The sequence below is a fragment of the Marmota monax genome, unplaced genomic scaffold (genome assembly GCF_021218885.2).
Source record: "Marmota monax isolate L192 unplaced genomic scaffold, Marmota_monax_Labrador192_F-V1.1 WCK01_AAM20220418_F8-fsc00014, whole genome shotgun sequence".
NCBI lineage: Eukaryota > Metazoa > Chordata > Mammalia > Rodentia > Sciuridae > Marmota > Marmota monax.
The window spans coordinates 27,200,520-27,217,384 of NW_026695222.1; the positions used below are offsets into that span (position 1 = coordinate 27,200,520).

At 45.7% G+C, this 16,865-nt stretch overlaps 1 protein-coding gene across 1 annotated transcript; it reads left to right on the forward strand.

The window, feature by feature from the left end:
• The first annotated feature begins 4,986 nt into the window (after positions 1 to 4,986).
• Cbln4 (cerebellin 4 precursor) lies at positions 4,987 to 12,619 on the forward strand. The gene is made up of 3 exons (XM_046433891.2): positions 4,987 to 6,606; positions 9,589 to 9,705; positions 11,268 to 12,619. The coding sequence occupies exons 1-3, from the start codon at positions 6,316 to 6,318 to the stop codon at positions 11,463 to 11,465; spliced, it is 606 nt and encodes a 201-aa protein (XP_046289847.1). The 5' UTR covers positions 4,987 to 6,315; the 3' UTR covers positions 11,466 to 12,619.
• The last annotated feature ends 4,246 nt before the right edge of the window (positions 12,620 to 16,865 follow it).

A 16,865-nucleotide genomic window follows, 5' to 3' on the forward strand; every position in this document is an offset into this window, starting at 1 on the left:
AGTTTTACAGAGATAGCCACAAAGTCAAAGCTTCTGACTCATCCAGTGCTGGTTAACAAAACAGATCTCCAGTTCATGGCCAGAACATCATCTCAGAGCACCCTGAACAGGTAATTAGCTTCCCAGATCTCACAAGTAGGAGCTGTTGGTCTGGACCCCACATTCAGTCCCTCCTGTCTCTGCAGTGGAAACTAAGGTTGGCCAGGCTTGTATCACATATAGGTACTGAGCTAGGGCTTGCCTGGGTGACAACAGGTTATGTAACAGCTGAACTGAATCTGAAATATAACCAGACATTTCAGTACTATTCCCAAGTTTTACCATTTTCAATGTCTTTTTTCTTAATTGTATAATATGAGGCTTTATATGTCTGAGCATCTTCCTAAACACTGACTGGATGATCTTATATTGATGAGTTTGATCAATATAACCAAAGAAGGGGAATTTCTGTTCAACCAGCACCACTCCTGAGAAAGAATGCTCTCCAAACTTTATGGAATTTGAATTATGGAGTAAAATGCTAATGTAATAGATTGCTACTGGATGATTTTTCCAGAAACCCTTTCCTTTATTTGTAAAATTATTTTAAATGTGCATCACAATGTGATGAATGGTCACTGTGGCCATCCAAATAATAAACATCTAAAGTGAAATTAATGTTTCCTTTTATTCCATTCCTCCAAATTTGACAATTTGCTGCCTAGCTTTTCATATTCCTCCTCTTTTATTGGAATATAAACATTTGTACATGTTTGCAGGGAATTAAGATATAATCCCATAATACAGATCAGTCTCTATCTTATTCTCCCCCTTCCCATATTAGAGTGCCATGGATGAAGAACTGGTCCTCTCCCTACCCTGCCCCAGTTTCCTATACCCCTTGCTCTGGGAAATCAATTGCACGATGTCCATCTGCTTCTCCAGTCTGTGTGGTTGATTCAGGTGGAGCATCTGGACCCTGATGGGGCAACAAGCCTTTTCTTTAGAATTCTAGGACATCTTCTGGGTGAATGGATCTGTATGTGTGAAATTTGGGAAAGTTAGCTGCTGTTTTTCATCATGTGGTCTTCAAAGAAGGGAGAATGCAGAGAGCAAAAGCATAATGTAGATGCATCTAGAAAGGGCAGGGTGAGGAAGGGGGAGAGAGGAAGAGAGATGAGCAAGGCAGTAATTTGGGTGATTCCCAAAGTTTCCTTTTTATCCCCAGGTTCAGCTCTGCCCTTCCCTTGGATTCTGTGGGAGGAGACCCTTCCAACAAATTCTCTTTTTGTTTCATTGTGCTTCCATTCTTAATAACAAAGGATAGACTAAACCTTTCACATTCCCCCAAATTTCTGGAAGAATTTAGTTTTCCTGTCATATACATATACCATAGTGGTTTATGTTATATTGTTACATTTAATGCATTTTCCTTATGAGAAACAAGAGCAATAGTAAGCTACTTTATTCAGTCAACATTTATTATTTACTCTTTCTCTTACTCTCTGCTAAATTCTGTGTTAATAATCCCCAGTTAATAGTCCCTGGAAAAATACAACAAAAAATAGACCCTGGAAAGCACAACAAAAAATCATCAACTTTCTTTTTAAAGTGGTATATGATGACTAGGGTAAGCACTGTGTATTATGGAAAGGGCAAAAGGCAGTTGCTACTGGATCTATGTGCAACTTTGATCAAGAAATCTTACTGCTCCTTGAGGTCTCAGTCATGGAGCCTGTTGGTAAATGTAATGAGGGGAAGAAACGATGTAGAGGAGCTGTCTCCAACAATTTTCAAATTCTAAAAACAACTAAAGAGATTTTTAAATCATCCATTTAATATCCCCCACAGCGCCGTCTTTATAAATGTCTGCAATTTGACTGTCTCTGAAAGGAGCCCTGAAGTTTTCCTCAGTAGCTGGTCACTTTCCAGTGCTCCCATGTAGGTTTTCCTCCTTAAGAGACTTTTCCTCCTTAAGCCGCTCATTCTCCCTCGAAGAAGAGCATTTGCTTGGGTGAGAGCTGTCCCTGTAGGAGGGAAGGGTGATTTGAAGAGGTGAAGACTCAAGGCCCTTTGTCTGGCCCTGGTGTGAGCCTCACTGCTTGCTCTCTGTTCCCCACCATTTCCTGCCACCAACTGTCCATGCCACTAACCTGCACTGTCTCTCCACGGGGTGAGGAGGAGACTTCTTTCATTCAGCTCCAAGCCAGGCCTCGAGCTGAATGGCTGTGTGTCTGTCTTTGCTTTCTGAGATGTTTTCTTCAGGAGAAAATTGCTCATGGATGCTGACTGTCTTGGCCTTGCTGGAAACTTGGCTTCCCTGAGGGTTGCTGGACAGCAGTCACTGAGTTCACTGACGCTGGTGGAGCTCACCTCACAAGATCAGTTCAGATTCTCATTTACTTTGAGGCTGAGCCCAATAGCGGCTAGGTGAAATGCATTCTTGCCTTACCTCTAAAGCCTAGCAAGAAGAAAAAAAATCCTTGGACATCAAATACAATCTGTGAACCTCAGAACAGGGAGACATTTGGGTCACGGAGAGTTTCTCTAATAGCACATTTTTAACTGGAAAAAGAGGGTGGGGGGAAGAAACAGATTTTTGCTATGGCTGGAGAGAATCTTGGACTTGATCCTTTTTTCCTTTCTTCCAGGGCGGGCTGGAGCAGGAGTAGTGGGTGGGGAGCAGGTGATGACTTCTTTCCCAAAGCATTCAGGGTTGGATTTCCTCATTCTTCTGTCGGGACATGCACGGACTTCTGTGGTATGATTTCAGGAATGCTGCTCCAGGGAGGATTCTGGATGACAAGGAGCAGGAAGGTTACTAAAAATAGTTGAAGTGAAATGGAGTTTATTGAAAGGATAGAAAAGGATCTAAGGAGATCTGAGGTTAGAAGAAATATTGCTGGATTTCTTGTGAGTAGGAGTTCAGGGCTAGAAGCCAAGGATAATTCATGTCCTTGCTCCTTTATCTCTCCAAAGTGCTCAGTGTCCAGTCTGGGCGTTGGCCTTGCAGTGTGGTCAGTCTTCCCTTTTATTTCAGCACACTTCTCTGCTTGGGCTTCCAGGTGACTCCTCAGTGGCAGTCTCCCAGTTTGGGAGACCACAGATCTGGCTTCCTTAGCACCCACTGTCTCCTGGAAGCAACTGGGCATCTCATTCAGATGCCAGAGAGAGAACATCTGGCAGCCCCAACTCATCCGGCCAAGTCAGGCCACGAAAGTCGTGGGTGTCTGGTACAAATGAATCGGCAGCCCTGGAACCCAGAGGCTGTCTCTGTTCAGTCAACTGAAAGGAGAAAAGAACAGGACTCCATGATTCACAGTATCAGAGAGCTTCTCCTAGCGGAAGACCACAGACAATACCATGCTCCTCATCTTTAAGATTACCTTGAAGAGCAGAACACCCTCCAGTAAAGGAAAGAAGACTTTCTTCCCAAGGAGGGTTTGAATTTAAATTTTACTGAGATTCACTTAAAGTAGCTTATACAACAAGATGAAAGACTAATAAATTACATTTCATTTGAATGTATTCAGTCATTCCTCACTCAATTATTGAGGCCCTAATATGATCATGGTTAGCTTTGGGGCTACAAATGAAAACTTTCAGTAAGGGAAAGAGGAGAGAAGAAAGAGATTTAAAAAAAAATCTGAGTTCTTGGAGAAAGGAAATGCCTAGAGGAGAAAGGATGCAGAGAGAATATATTGGGGTTGATGGAAAAGACAGCTTATTGCATATTTAACAATCCTATAGTCAACAGAGCGTTTTCTTAAACTCCTCCCAGCTGGACATCAAACAGCCCAAGGCTTGGCTTAGTAACTAAATATCTGTCTTGAATAGGGAAGGCAGAGTGCTTACCCCTACAGGAGAAAAAGAGGAACCAAATTCGATTCAGCACCTGCTCTCAAGACAGCATCAAATGAAAAGACAATTTCAGATGTCATCCAGGAAGCCTGTGGTGAAACCTGAAAGGGAGTTACAAAGTGCAGAGGTCAGGTGGGAAGCTGTGTGAGTCTAGGGTGGGCATCAGTGATGGGCAGATGATGGCCATCTTCAAAAGGCACCAGCCAGTTTACCTGTTTGGTTCCAACTTAGATTGGTGACATTTAGCATTGTAACAAATAGCATGGTAACTGCCACTCAAAACTGACACTGTCCCACTGGAACAGAATCTGGAGGCCCTGTGGTGCCAGGCATCAAATCAATAGTTGCAAGATTCTAGGGAGATGGGAACCAGGGGATGACCAGCTAGCAGGAGTATCTTCAATTTTAACAACTGGAATTGTGGCATAGTGCTTATGACCCAAACCTGGCCTCCAGAAAGGACCTTATTAGGGTACAAGACTGGAGATCCAGGTCTGGCTTCTGTTTGGACAGGCCTGAATGCCATGATAAGGAGAATGTTTACTAGGAACTGAGTGGAGAGTGATCCACCCCAGGGACAATGACTCAACACACATCTCTTCAACTGATAAGTGGTCAATACATTTCAAGGAGCTCCACCTGGCTGATGTCGTCGATGGGGTTGTTGTTTTGACTTGGTGCCTTCCCTCTGGCATCTGGAAATCATGGAATATGGTACCGAGAGCCATGTCCCCAAAGCTCATAGACCTGGAAAGTGGAAGAGACTCTTAGTGCAGTTACACCCTCTCAAAGACAGTGACTTGGTCAAGTTCACGCTGTCCATCACAGATAGAGACAAGCTTCTACTTCTCCTTGGTGGCTGCGGAAGAGGAAGATAACGCTTTCGAATCAGAGGCCAAGATGGCAGTGGGGCGGCACAGGGAGAGGGAGGCACATCAAGACGGGAGAAAGTTACTGTGTTTATTTTCTTCGATTTTTTAAGGGGGGTACGGTTTCTGAAGACTTGTTCTGGCTGAGTTGCCTCCCTCTCACTTTTTCTGGCCTTGCTAGGGCTGGATTAGCGGTGCAAGTGGAAAGGCGCGCGCCCCTGCGGCTTCGGAGGCGCATCTTCCCTGAGCGGAAGGAAGGAATCTGGCACCTCCTCCTAGCCGCCCCCACCACGGGCCGCGGTCTGTCCCCAGGCTTCCCTGAGCTCGCCAGGCCCGAGGGCTCTGCAGGACGGAATTCCGGCTAGGCGCGGTGGGGGCACGGGTGGGTCCCCGTGTTCCGGGCAGCGCGCCCGTGAATCCGCCGCGCGGCCCATCCATCTCCGCAACCCGGCTGGCGGCGCCAAGCTCGGTTCGGAGGGCGCTTAGAGACGCAGTGCCACGCTGGGGAGGGCGAGAGGAGTCACAGCCCCCCTCGGGGGCCCAGACTGAGGAGGGGGGTGCCGGCGCCGAGCTGGGGAAGCGTGGGGCTGTGGGCACCTCTCTCTGGGCACACACCTTCAGCGCCGCGCGATCTTGGGGGGCAGGTGGCCTCAGACCTCGCCAACCAGCAGTGTTGCGAGTCCCGCTTGCTCCCGGGTACGTTAAACGTCAGGCAGGAGCTGCTTAGCTGGGGTCACCGGACGCCTTCTGCTCCTTTCGCCCGGAGCCGGCGGGTCGAGCTTTAAGCCAACCCCAGCTGGACGCTGTGCTCCTATAAATAGCGCGCGGGTGCCCGCTTCGCGCTCTCCCGGCTGCGCGAGGAGAGAAAGTTGTGCACAGGGACTGGGGAAGGGAGACCCCGCCAGCCCAGCTGCCCTGCACCTTGGAACTGATCCCGGGAAATTGTGCTTTCAGTGCGGTCTCGCCGCTGCCTACCTACGTCGGAGTGACTCCAGGCTTCGGGGAATTTTTGACCAAGGGAAAGCGAGAATCGCCAGCATCCTGGCTGCGAACACAGGCTCGCGTTCTTCTCAGCCCAGGAAACACCTCCAGCCTCTGTAATTCGTCCCTGCGCAAGCCAGACTCATACAGGACCTACACTGCACCGCTTGGCACCCGCCGCTCTTGCGGCTTCTCTGAGTCCCCGCCGTCTTTCCTGCTCCGTGGTTCACCTGGGGGTGCTTGGGTTGGGGCTGAAATTTATTTATTTATTTTTCTACTTGAGGTGTGATTGTGAGAGCTTGGCGACTTTTAGATGTGGAAGAAGAATAAGGGTGGGTGCAGGGGCCCCAGGCAGGGCTGATTCTTGGGCGGAGGAGGGTAGGTAGGGGTTCTGCATGAGCTCCTTAAAGGACAAAGGTAACAACAGAGCCAGCGAGAGAGCTCGAGGGGAGACTTTGACTTCAGCCCACAGAATTGGTGGAAGTGTGCGCGCCGCCGCCGCCGTCGTTCCTGCAGCGCTGTCCATCTAGCCACTGGCATCTTTTGGAGCTCCGGGATCCCAGGGTAGGAGGCGACGCCGGCGAGCAGAAGCGCCAGCCGGCTGCCGCTGCCCACGCCGCTCACCATGGGCTCCGCGCGCCGGGGGCTGTCCGTGGTGCCGGCCGTTCTGCTGGCCCTCACGCTGCCAGGGCTGCCCGTCTGGGCGCAGAACGACACCGAGCCCATCGTCCTGGAGGGCAAGTGTCTGGTAGTGTGCGACTCGAACCCGGCCACGGACTCCAAGGGCTCCTCTTCTTCCCCTCTGGGGATATCGGTCCGGGCGGCCAACTCCAAGGTGGCCTTTTCAGCCGTGCGGAGCACCAACCACGAGCCATCGGAGATGAGCAACAAAACGCGCATCATTTACTTCGATCAGGTGAGACCCCAAGGGATTCGGGGCACCCGGAGTCGGGTGGGCTATTGAGTGGGTAATCTCAGGGCATCTCAGATAGGGGCTGCCTGGTGGGGCTAAGCTCCTCTGATTGGGATGTGGGGATTCATGTAGACACCCGCTTTCCCAAATATGTCGGAGCCTGAAACTTCTGATGTGACACCCCCGGCCCACCCCTGGCCCTCATTCCTTCTTGGTCTCTAACAGAGGCTGCAGCGCGGTGGGGGAGAGGCTTGGGAGCGCAGAGGCCGGCCTCTAGAGCACAGGACAAGTTTAACAGCAACAGGTCAGCGGGAGCCTGGGGAATCTGGTCCCTGGACACGGGGATCTCTTGGGCAGAGCTTCGCCCCTTGGCTCTGGCTGACTCCGCTGCGTGTATGGCACAAGCTGTTCTGTGATGCCCTCGCGGACTTCGGATAAACGTTTGACTTGTTTCTCCAGGTGGAGAAGCTTCTCCTCCAAGAGAGATCCGGGTCTCCACACCCTGTGTAGAGATCCGGCAGGTGGCCGCAGAGGACGGCTCCGAGGGGTTCAGATCTTACTTCTCAGTTGAGAGGCTGAGGTCCTCTTTCACGATCTGGGCGCAGCTGTGGCTGCCTAGAGTAGGCTACACGCCCTTCCTGCGGACCCAGAGAAAAGTTGCTCAGGAAGGAGGAAAAGGAATGGGGAATCCGCACGGAGCTCCCCCGAGGGAAGCGCTGAGGAGATGGTTCCCGCTTCCTGGGCTTCAGTCCTTCCAGAGAACTGCAAATCACTGGGCAAAGACAGACAGTGAGGTGCAAGGCAGGGGACGGAGGCGGGACTCCTGAACGCTGGGGCTTCTGTTTTGTTTTGCCGCTTGGTGCTCTGCGGTTTGGCGTGATGAGAAATCCCAGGATATCAGCTTAGCTTGAGCAAAGCGTCCTACGGAAGAAAACTGACTCCAGAGTTTTCATTTTAACCCGAAGGGTACCCAGACTCTCTTAAAATTCCAAAGTCACACTTCACAGTCGTATGCAAAGCACTGTGTGCTGGAGCACAGGTTAAACAGTGCTGCAGGATGTGCCAGGAAAGGCAAGAGGTGACATTTGTGGTCCCTACTCAATTTTCCTAAGTAATGCCTTCTCCAGCTGGTCAAAGACAGAGTATGTCTCTCTGGGGAATTACTATGGAATAGCCATAATTTGTAACTAATTAAGTAGCCCTTTGGGGGTTTTGGTGCTGTATTTTCCAGTGTGATGGAAATAAAGTGGAGCACCATTGCTGGTTTGAATTTTGATGCATTAATTAAATGTTGGAATACTGTGGGCATCCTGCTACCCTCTGAATGGAGTGTGCTTTTCAATGACCTTCCTGTCAATTAGAAGAGGAGAAGGGTTTGCTCTTCTGTGCAGGGAGCCACGCATCTTGGAGACAACAAGACTCATTTAGTTATAAATTTGATGTGCCTGGATACTCCAATTACCACGTAGAGTCAACACCCTGCTTTACGTGTAGTCAACACTAATCTGCTCTTTCCATTATTGCTAATGAATTATACTACTTATATATGAGCCAGGAAGTCCGTCCTAAGCATCTGAAATTATTTTAAATGTGCTTGAAAAAAAAATTCTTTGTGCAGCCTCTGCTGGGGATTATTGCACAGCAGGTGACTTGTTGAAAGATCATCCATCATCAGGTCAGAGAGAAGAAATTTGATGCTTACTGGGAAGAAGGTGGAATCTCAATAAAATCAAACACTTACATGTATGTTAAGGCAGGCGTTGAGCCTGGTACACCTGCCTGATGGTCATGGCACTGTTGCTTAGAGCCAGAAGTGCATTTTTAGGAAATTATGCAAGAGGCATGAAAATGTATTAATTTTGACAAGAAGGCAGCCTTTAAAAGAGATTGTAGCATATTGCCACTGATACTTAGAAAATGTATCTTTATAGGGATTTCTGATTTTTTTGAATGCCACTTACAGATTTATGTCTTGGAGAGACGTGAAGAAACCCTTGTTATTTTACTGCCCCCCCCCCCCTTCTCTTAGGAAGCCACTGACCTATGTGGCATTGCAAACCTAGCTTATGAGGTCACTTATGGAAATTCAGAGTTAATGTTCTAACCAGAAGAATCATGCTGAACATCCTGGGCTACAAAGCCCACTGCTGCCCTCTTCAAAACAGAGCCTTGTTCCACTTTTCATTTTTCATTTTTTGGGGACTTTAAATAAAGAGCAGATGATTGATAGGAGGATAAGGAGTGACACTGAGAGGAACACAGAAAGGCCACCTATCTCACTGTGCCTCATTCACTCTCTATTCTTTGGCACCCGAGAAGGGCTGACTCATTGCCAAAATATTATAATTCAGGTTTAGACGGCACCGACATGAAAAAATAAAATGGCCATGGATCTTAGGAGAGCTCCGGTACAGGCTCAGGGAAGGGCCAGGCATTCATATCACTTTGTGCACCAACTGTTCAGTGTCAAGGATTATGTCACACAGAGGAGGGGTACCCATGGCTCTGTGTGATATGTCCAGGGATGACTGCGGAGAGACCACGGATGTCGATTGGCTGGCTTGGCAACGTCATTTCTGGATATTGCAAAGACTTGTGGATGGTGGGAATGTACCTCCATGGCAGATGCCCTTTATCTGATTCTCAGAGTAAAGTTAATACTTTAAGCCCTCACATGTTTCTCAGATGTTTCCAGAATCTTTGAACCCTGCTGGAAATTGAGGCACGAATACAATACATTTACTTTATTTTTTTTTCCTGTTCTGTTTAAAAGAAAGAGGAGCCTTCCAATACACAAGTGTGTGGTCCAAGTCTCTTAAGGGGAAAGATGTTTTATGCTCTGTGGTTCCTGAAGTTAGTTGTTGAGGAAGGAAGAAGGAGGGAAGGAAGGAAAGATAAAAGGCAGGAAGGGAGGAAGGAAATACATTTTCCTTATAGAAAAAAGTATTATAATAATTTACTGTTATTTATTATTTTTGCTTGTAGATCCTAGTTAATGTGGGTAATTTTTTCACATTGGAGTCTGTCTTTGTAGCACCAAGGAAAGGAATTTACAGTTTCAGTTTTCACGTCATTAAAGTCTACCAGAGCCAAACGATCCAGGTATGTGTTCTGACCCATTCTCTCTGTCTCCCTAAACAACTGTGTTTATCTCTAGTGGGTTATGTTTTTAAGTATTTATTCAAAGATGTGTTTTCATCATAAAAATAAACAGCCATATTTATAGTTTGTTTTTAAAACACTTCATTTCCAATTTTCTTCTTTATATACAATGCCTATTGAGGCATGTAACAAAAAGCACACAGAAAAGCAAAGCTATTACCTAATTGATATCCAAATATTTTAAAAAAAACATGGTTTGGTGAAAATTTAGTGACACAAATCTCTTTCTAAGATCTTGATTTCATTTGGTGCATGTAAAAATTATTTGAAGTTGTAATGAAAAAACTTAGAAAACCAGCAGAGCTTTGCAAGTTCATTTTAAGTAAATAAAACAAATTTGTTCTCGTTTAGAAAATTATGAGATACAGTTAACTATCCACATAAACTTGTGGAAGACAGCAATTAGGTATTCTTTTTAAATGAAATGTTGCACTTACGCTTTGGTTTACCCTGTTACTTTGGTGGTAGTGAATTCTTACCCGTTTCGGGTACATGATTGACAGTAGGCCTGTGTTGTTCTAGATAATGGGCTTGCCCTCCCACTCAAAAACAGCAATGGAGCTATTTTCCTGTGATATTGAAATATTCTAATGACAAATAACAAGAACACATTTTAATGGAATTCTAGGGTAACATTTTATCTTATGCTTGATAGCTACTTAATCTATTATGACCATAGGAATGGTAGATTACACTTCATCTATTTATCCTGCCTAGAGAATGGCTAACTTGGTCAGTCTCGGATTTAATTCACTTAATATTACTTCTAAACTAAAAGGACTGACTATCTAGTAAGCAAATTTACTTTCATGGGAAAACTTTTTCCAAGCTCCAATATTTAGAAATCTATGTAATGTTTGACACACAATCAAAATCACAGTATGGGGGGAAAAAAAGTTAATACAAGTCTGAATTCATTCTTTTGCTAATTATCCATCATTAAGCTTTCTTTTATTGGCAGTGGTGATTATTTTTAGCCCACTTTTCTTATGAGGGAAAATAGAAGAAGAAAACACAGGCACACTCATGTACACGCACTCTGTTATTTCAAATGATTTTCAGAGCTGTGCAGGTTGTAGTTGGTGGAAACCTGCAAAGGAATTAGTAGACTCTGGCTGCACCTGGTCTCTCAGGTCAAAGAGCACTGGCCAGCTCCAAGCCCCGCCCTCTTCATCCCAGAGGGTCTATGGAGGGTAAGGACAGGAGTAACCTTAGTGGGAATGCTGAGAAGCCCATGTTCACAGCACTTTCACAAGGTCGCTCTCTGGGTGGTATTGTTTGTTTGTTTGTTTGTGTGTGTGTGTGTGTGTGTGTGTGTAGGAATGTAAGGAAATTTCTGTGGGAGAAATAAAAAAAAATCAACTCAGTAGATATTTAATCTGACCCCACAGTCGACTAATTTGAAAGAGGGGGGATATGTTTCCTGGATATTTCACAGTGGGTCATCTCATCCCCTCTTAACTTTAAAGAGAGCTCCGTAGTGATTTTTTTTTTCTTCGTAGGTGAACTTGATGTTAAATGGAAAACCAGTAATATCTGCATTTGCTGGGGACAAAGATGTCACTCGTGAAGCTGCCACGAATGGAGTCCTGCTCTACCTGGACAAAGAGGACAAGGTTTACCTAAAACTGGAGAAAGGTAACTTGGTTGGAGGCTGGCAGTATTCCACATTCTCCGGCTTTCTGGTGTTCCCCCTATAGAATCTGACTTCTCCGTTTATCCAGGTGAGGGGCAGCCCACCCCTGAGTTATTGGAAGATCATTTTTCATCACTGGATTCGTGTCTTTTATTGGTTTCTCATGGGTGAATATGGATTCTCTTTAAGGATTCCAGACCTGTCCGAACCAATACAAAATTTCAGATTATTTTCATGTGTGTGTGTGTGTTTGAGTATATTTGGATCGGGACTCAAAGCAGATCATGCTTATCTATGCTTACCTGTAACGGTCAAAAGCTGTCTCAAGATTTGTTTTGAATTTAATTTCCTGGAATTACTGAATTCATTGCAGATGCGAATTTTTATTTATTTATTTTTAAAGACTGGCAACCGGGTCTAGGAATTAGAACACTCTAAAAGTTCTGGCTTCAATCAATGGTTCATGTGATGCTGCCAAAGAACTGTATTCTGTGTGGATATATTGATTATGCTTGTTTTTTTTTTTAATTCCAAAGGAATTCGTTTGTTCTGTTTTCTTAAGGAAACTGGGAATGGGTTTTAGTGACTGGTTTTGTGTTTTTTCCATAAAGAAGGTAATAGATGGCTTGCCTGGAAACTTACCTTGGCTATGAGATCACCTGTATGGCTTCCTTCAATGAGAAAAGAGAGAAAAGAAAAAAGAAAAGAATGCTTCATAATTGTATTTTAATTATATATGTGAAAGAGTCATATTTTCCAAATTATATTTTCTAATAGGAAAAATAGATCATAAATCTGACAAGGAAAAAGTTGCTTACCCAAATTCTAAGTGCTCGGTCCTCAAACCTTGGTAAAACAGCTCTCCTCTGTGGGAACTCTTATTCTTTATTACTCAACTTTAATTAACATGATTGATAATAACTACTTTATTAAAAACCTAAGGGATTTTTTTTCCTTAGACATGATGGCTTTATTAACTGGAGATGGGATGCCCTTGTTTTTAATCACACCTATTTTTCAAACCTTCTGTCGTGTTTGAAGTATCATCTGGTTTTGCCTTAACTCCTTAAATTGTATATATTTATCTGTTTAGCTAATTGTAAATCCAAATATCCCACATCTAAATTTAGTGCAATATTTTATTTTGTCTTTTGTATAGGCCATATGAATTCATAAACTTATTTATGTCTGTTATAGAATAAAGGTTAATATATGTTAGTTGAATTGTTTTGTCCTTTCAGATCTGAAAATATGTATTCTATATAATTCATTTCCCTCCCTCCCTCTTTTACTCCCTCCCTCCCTTCCTTCCTTCTTTCCTCTTGATTCTTTTTTCCTGGAGTTTAAGAAAACCTTTTAGAATTTTCAGGTAATGTCCTCCAATTTGGTATTGGAAATCTTTACTGGGTTTAATCTGTTCAAAGCCAAGTGTTACAAGCTTGCCAAGAGAATCAATGAACTCAGTAAACTCTTCTTTCAGAGGGACTTACTGTTAGGAAGTTAGGTGGAAAAGATGCCCTAGAATATTGCAGGGTCACTCGCCCTGTGAAGAACAGTGGCGAGGATGAAGACCAGGGTCTTCAAGGTGAAGACTTCGGGGAACAATTCTGCCCGGCTCTCAACACCAGAGACAGGAGGGCGTGGGCTTCCTTTGAGGAGGAACTGTGGCCACACAGGTCTCCTGTGGAGACTTGGCTCAGTTTCCTGGTTTGTAGTCAATGAAAGCAAAGGGGGAGGGAGAGTTCTGTAGCCAGTGACAGTGAGGGCTGGTCCCAAGAGACACGAGCAGGCACACCTGGTGTGATTGTGACTTATCTCCAAGTCAAAGTAGCCATCCGTCCGTCACCCTCCTCAGGGAGTTATCTGGAGAGTGGCGATGGGGCCTGGATCCCAGTTATCCTCAGAGGGCTTTCAGTCAATAATTTTGATGTTTAATATGAAAACGCCCAGTGTCACACAGAGAGGCAGGAAAGGGGGCTTTCCCCTAAGTGGGAGTGGCGTCCTCTGGCCATGCACCTGCTCTAACGTGGGTCTCTCTACTCAGTTTGTGCCTGTACTTCACAACTGGGCTGGCCGTGCTGGAGGGCCTTTGGTAGTAGCCATTGTATTGACTAAATGACTCAGGAGTATAGGAAGCACCTATGGGTACCTGAGAAGGGACACAGAGAGACGATGACCCAGGGAGAGCAACGTGGCAATGCCTTTCACAGACGAGCCCCCTGGGTATCTTTTGGTCTTGTTCTTATTTCTCTTAGTTCTTCTGAATATAGAAGAACTTTGGCAAAGGGCTCAACTTTAACTCCTACTTCTATTGTATATATTTTGGAAGACAACATCCGTTTGAACCTTCAAGAGAAAGTCCGTTTGTAAAGGCACTGGGGCCCCATCTACGCCACGTGGGAGGTGCCTGCCATAGTGGGTTCTAAGTGGAGAGATGAGGTCAGAGCAAGGTGCTGTCCGAAGCCAGGTTCTAGGAAGGGGAGCCCCCCAAACCCATGGGCCAGAAAAGTAAGGCTGATGGGAGAGAGCAAAAGAAACGGGTGGGGCAATGTCACCAGAAGGGTGTCGATTTTGGACCAACACAGGCTGAAGTCCTGCACACTTCATTTGCCTGTGACAGGTGTTTTCACATCTCTGAGCTTTAAGTTATTTTATGTGTAAATAAGAAATAGTTGGTTGCGAGGATTAAATGAGACCCGTGAAGTGCCCGGAACACAGTAGGAGTGCCACAAAGGGCCTACCACCATGACTAAAATTGGAAGCCTTAACTCAGCACCACAGCAAGTCAGTCCCCAGGAGGATCTTCCGAGTGGCATGCTGAAGGGAGGAGGCTGAGATGGAGCGGGATAGGCTGAGGAGCAGGAGTGGAGACGTCTGAGGTATTTCTTGCAGGAAGGCAGACGCTCACTGCGTATTCTATGACCTGAAAACTGTTTTCAGAAATCGCTAGGTCCACAAAAATGCTAATTGAGCAGAGTATTTGCATTGGCCCTGTCTGCATTCATCAATGCCAGTGCCCTCCCTTCCTAGACGGCTCCTATCTCTTTTGACTGTTCCTTGATCTATTGATCAACAAATGCTAGAGATTGTCTGTAGCTAGCAGTTTCCTCCTGACCGAAAACCACCAAACAAAGCTGAAGGAAACCAAGAGCTTGTACGTAGGATCTCACTGATCCCTGATTGCTTCTGGGGGACCTTGGGTCCCAGGTTTGGCTGGACTTTCATTAGCTAGTTATCTTCTATTATGTTCTTCTCCTACCCCCCCCCCCCCATTAAGCTTGTTTCCTACTTCGGGTTTCTGGCCACCTGGATAACGTCATGTTTTCTTATAGGCTCCACTTTTAGCTAGTTACTGCTTTAAATTTTGACATCAACATTTTCATCTAAGAGTGACAAATTACCCTTACCATGGGTACTGACTGTGAGGTACCTGGTGTGCAGAGGTGGCGACACTCCCTTTTCCTGGATGTTTCACGTGGAGTGGTTGAAGGGTAATGGCACTCCCACCTTGCCTCTGATGAGGTGCTGGACATTAGGGATCCACCTTCCCCAGGTAGACCACTTATCCTGTGGATGGTGGTGGCCACTGAGCACGGTGAGATCCCCAGACTGGTAGACCTAACGATGGTGAGAGGTGTTGAGGGCTTGTGACACCTGCTTGCATTCAGAGCTTGGGAGCTACGGCATTGAACTCGATCTCCGAATGATCTTCTTTGGAAGAGGGGGGTGGGATTTAAGAAGCTATAACATGGACCTGATTTCAATGTGCATTTCAAACATCTTGCAATCAAATATGGCTTTTTTGCTATCCCCCATCTTTCTGATAGAAACTAGCTCCTTTGTGGATTTGACCCTGAAGTTCTCTGTCAGCTTTGCAGACTACCATGCAAGAGTCACCTGGGAATCTTGACAGACGCAGACCCCGGGGTGGAGGTCTAGGTGGGGCTGGATTCTGTGTTTCCAATGAGCTCCTGGTGATGGCCATGCCTCTGCCCTTGACCTCAGAGGATGTGACTCAGTTGGGTAAAGAGTGTGTGTGTGTGTGTGTGTGTGTGTGTGTACAAGAGAGATTGTATTCAGAAGGATCCATGACACCAGTGGCTGCTGGATGGCCAGAGTGTGTGTTTAAAGTTCCTGCGAAGGAAGAAGACTTTCTGCATAGTTTCAAGCCCAATTATTGATATTTATAAAGAGAAAATTCATTATTATACGTCTGGGAGGCTTTTACTTCCCATGAAGGTGCCTCAAGAACATACATTTTGACTTTCCAAGAACTGGGGCTTCCTGGAACAGGGAGTAGTGAGGGACTCCTAGAGGTCATTGGTCTGGCCATTCCTAGGGAGTCAGAGACACCCACAAACAGCTGCCCTCTGCTCAGGGTCTGGGGTGAGGGAAGTGGGTTCCCCCTCTGCTCCTGCTCCCTCTCCACCTCTCACTGTTTTTCTATTTTTTTTCCTGTTTAATGTTTGTTGTCAAAGTGTAATCAATAAGAGGAGAAAATGTAGGGAAATGAATGCAGAGCGGCTAGTGATTTCCATATTACTACTTTTTAATCTTCATGACGAGGAAAAAATGACTTAAAATGGCCTGTCCACCCAGTAGAATATTTTCATGCTTTTTTTTCCCATAAATTTCCAATCAGAAAGGAGATGGAAAAGCAAGAAGCAGCCAAGGGACCACTTTGGGATGGGAGGTGAGGAAGCAGGTGACAGTGATGAAGGCAAGTGAAAACCTGGAAACAGATATGGAGGGTGTGGAGGGCTGCTCAGCTGCAGGGCTGTGCTCTCCTGGGGTTGGAGCACAGGAGAGCCGCTGGCTCCACTGGCCCAGCAGTGGTAAGGACACATTTGCTCTGGATGCTCAGGTTGGAAAACACCTCCCAGCCCTGACTTGTGCAGTGAAACCTCTCCATCTCTCTCCTGTGTCTGCAGAGCACCGTCTCCACCGGACCATTAATTATCCCATTTCTCCAAGAACGACAGCCAATCTGGATGATTTCCACTCTCGGGATGGAGTTGGGGGTTGGATAATTTTCTGTTTTCCTCTGTGAATTGTGAGAGTCTATTTTCTCCCCAGTTTCTTTTCCTTAGCTATTTAAAAATATATAAACAGTCACGAGTGTTCCTTTTAAAATAACCCAGCTCTTACTTTGAGTGCTAGCATTTTTAACTCCACCATGAAAAACCACCATGATTTTTCCCCCACTGCAATGTACAAAGAAAAAGGAAGCAAATGCTAACATGAGAAGAACTCGATCAGAAAAGTAGTGTGCAAGGATCAAAAAAAACAAATTCAACAACAAGATGAGCAAGAAAATGAATGGTAAACTTCGCTGATACCTGACATGACGATTCTGTGGAAAAGAGTCAGTGATTTGGGTTGGGTTGAAGTGTTTTTCTTCTTTTCCTCTAAGTGTCAAGGTCAATTCCCGGCAGGTGAATGGGTACTGCTTCACCTGCAGAGA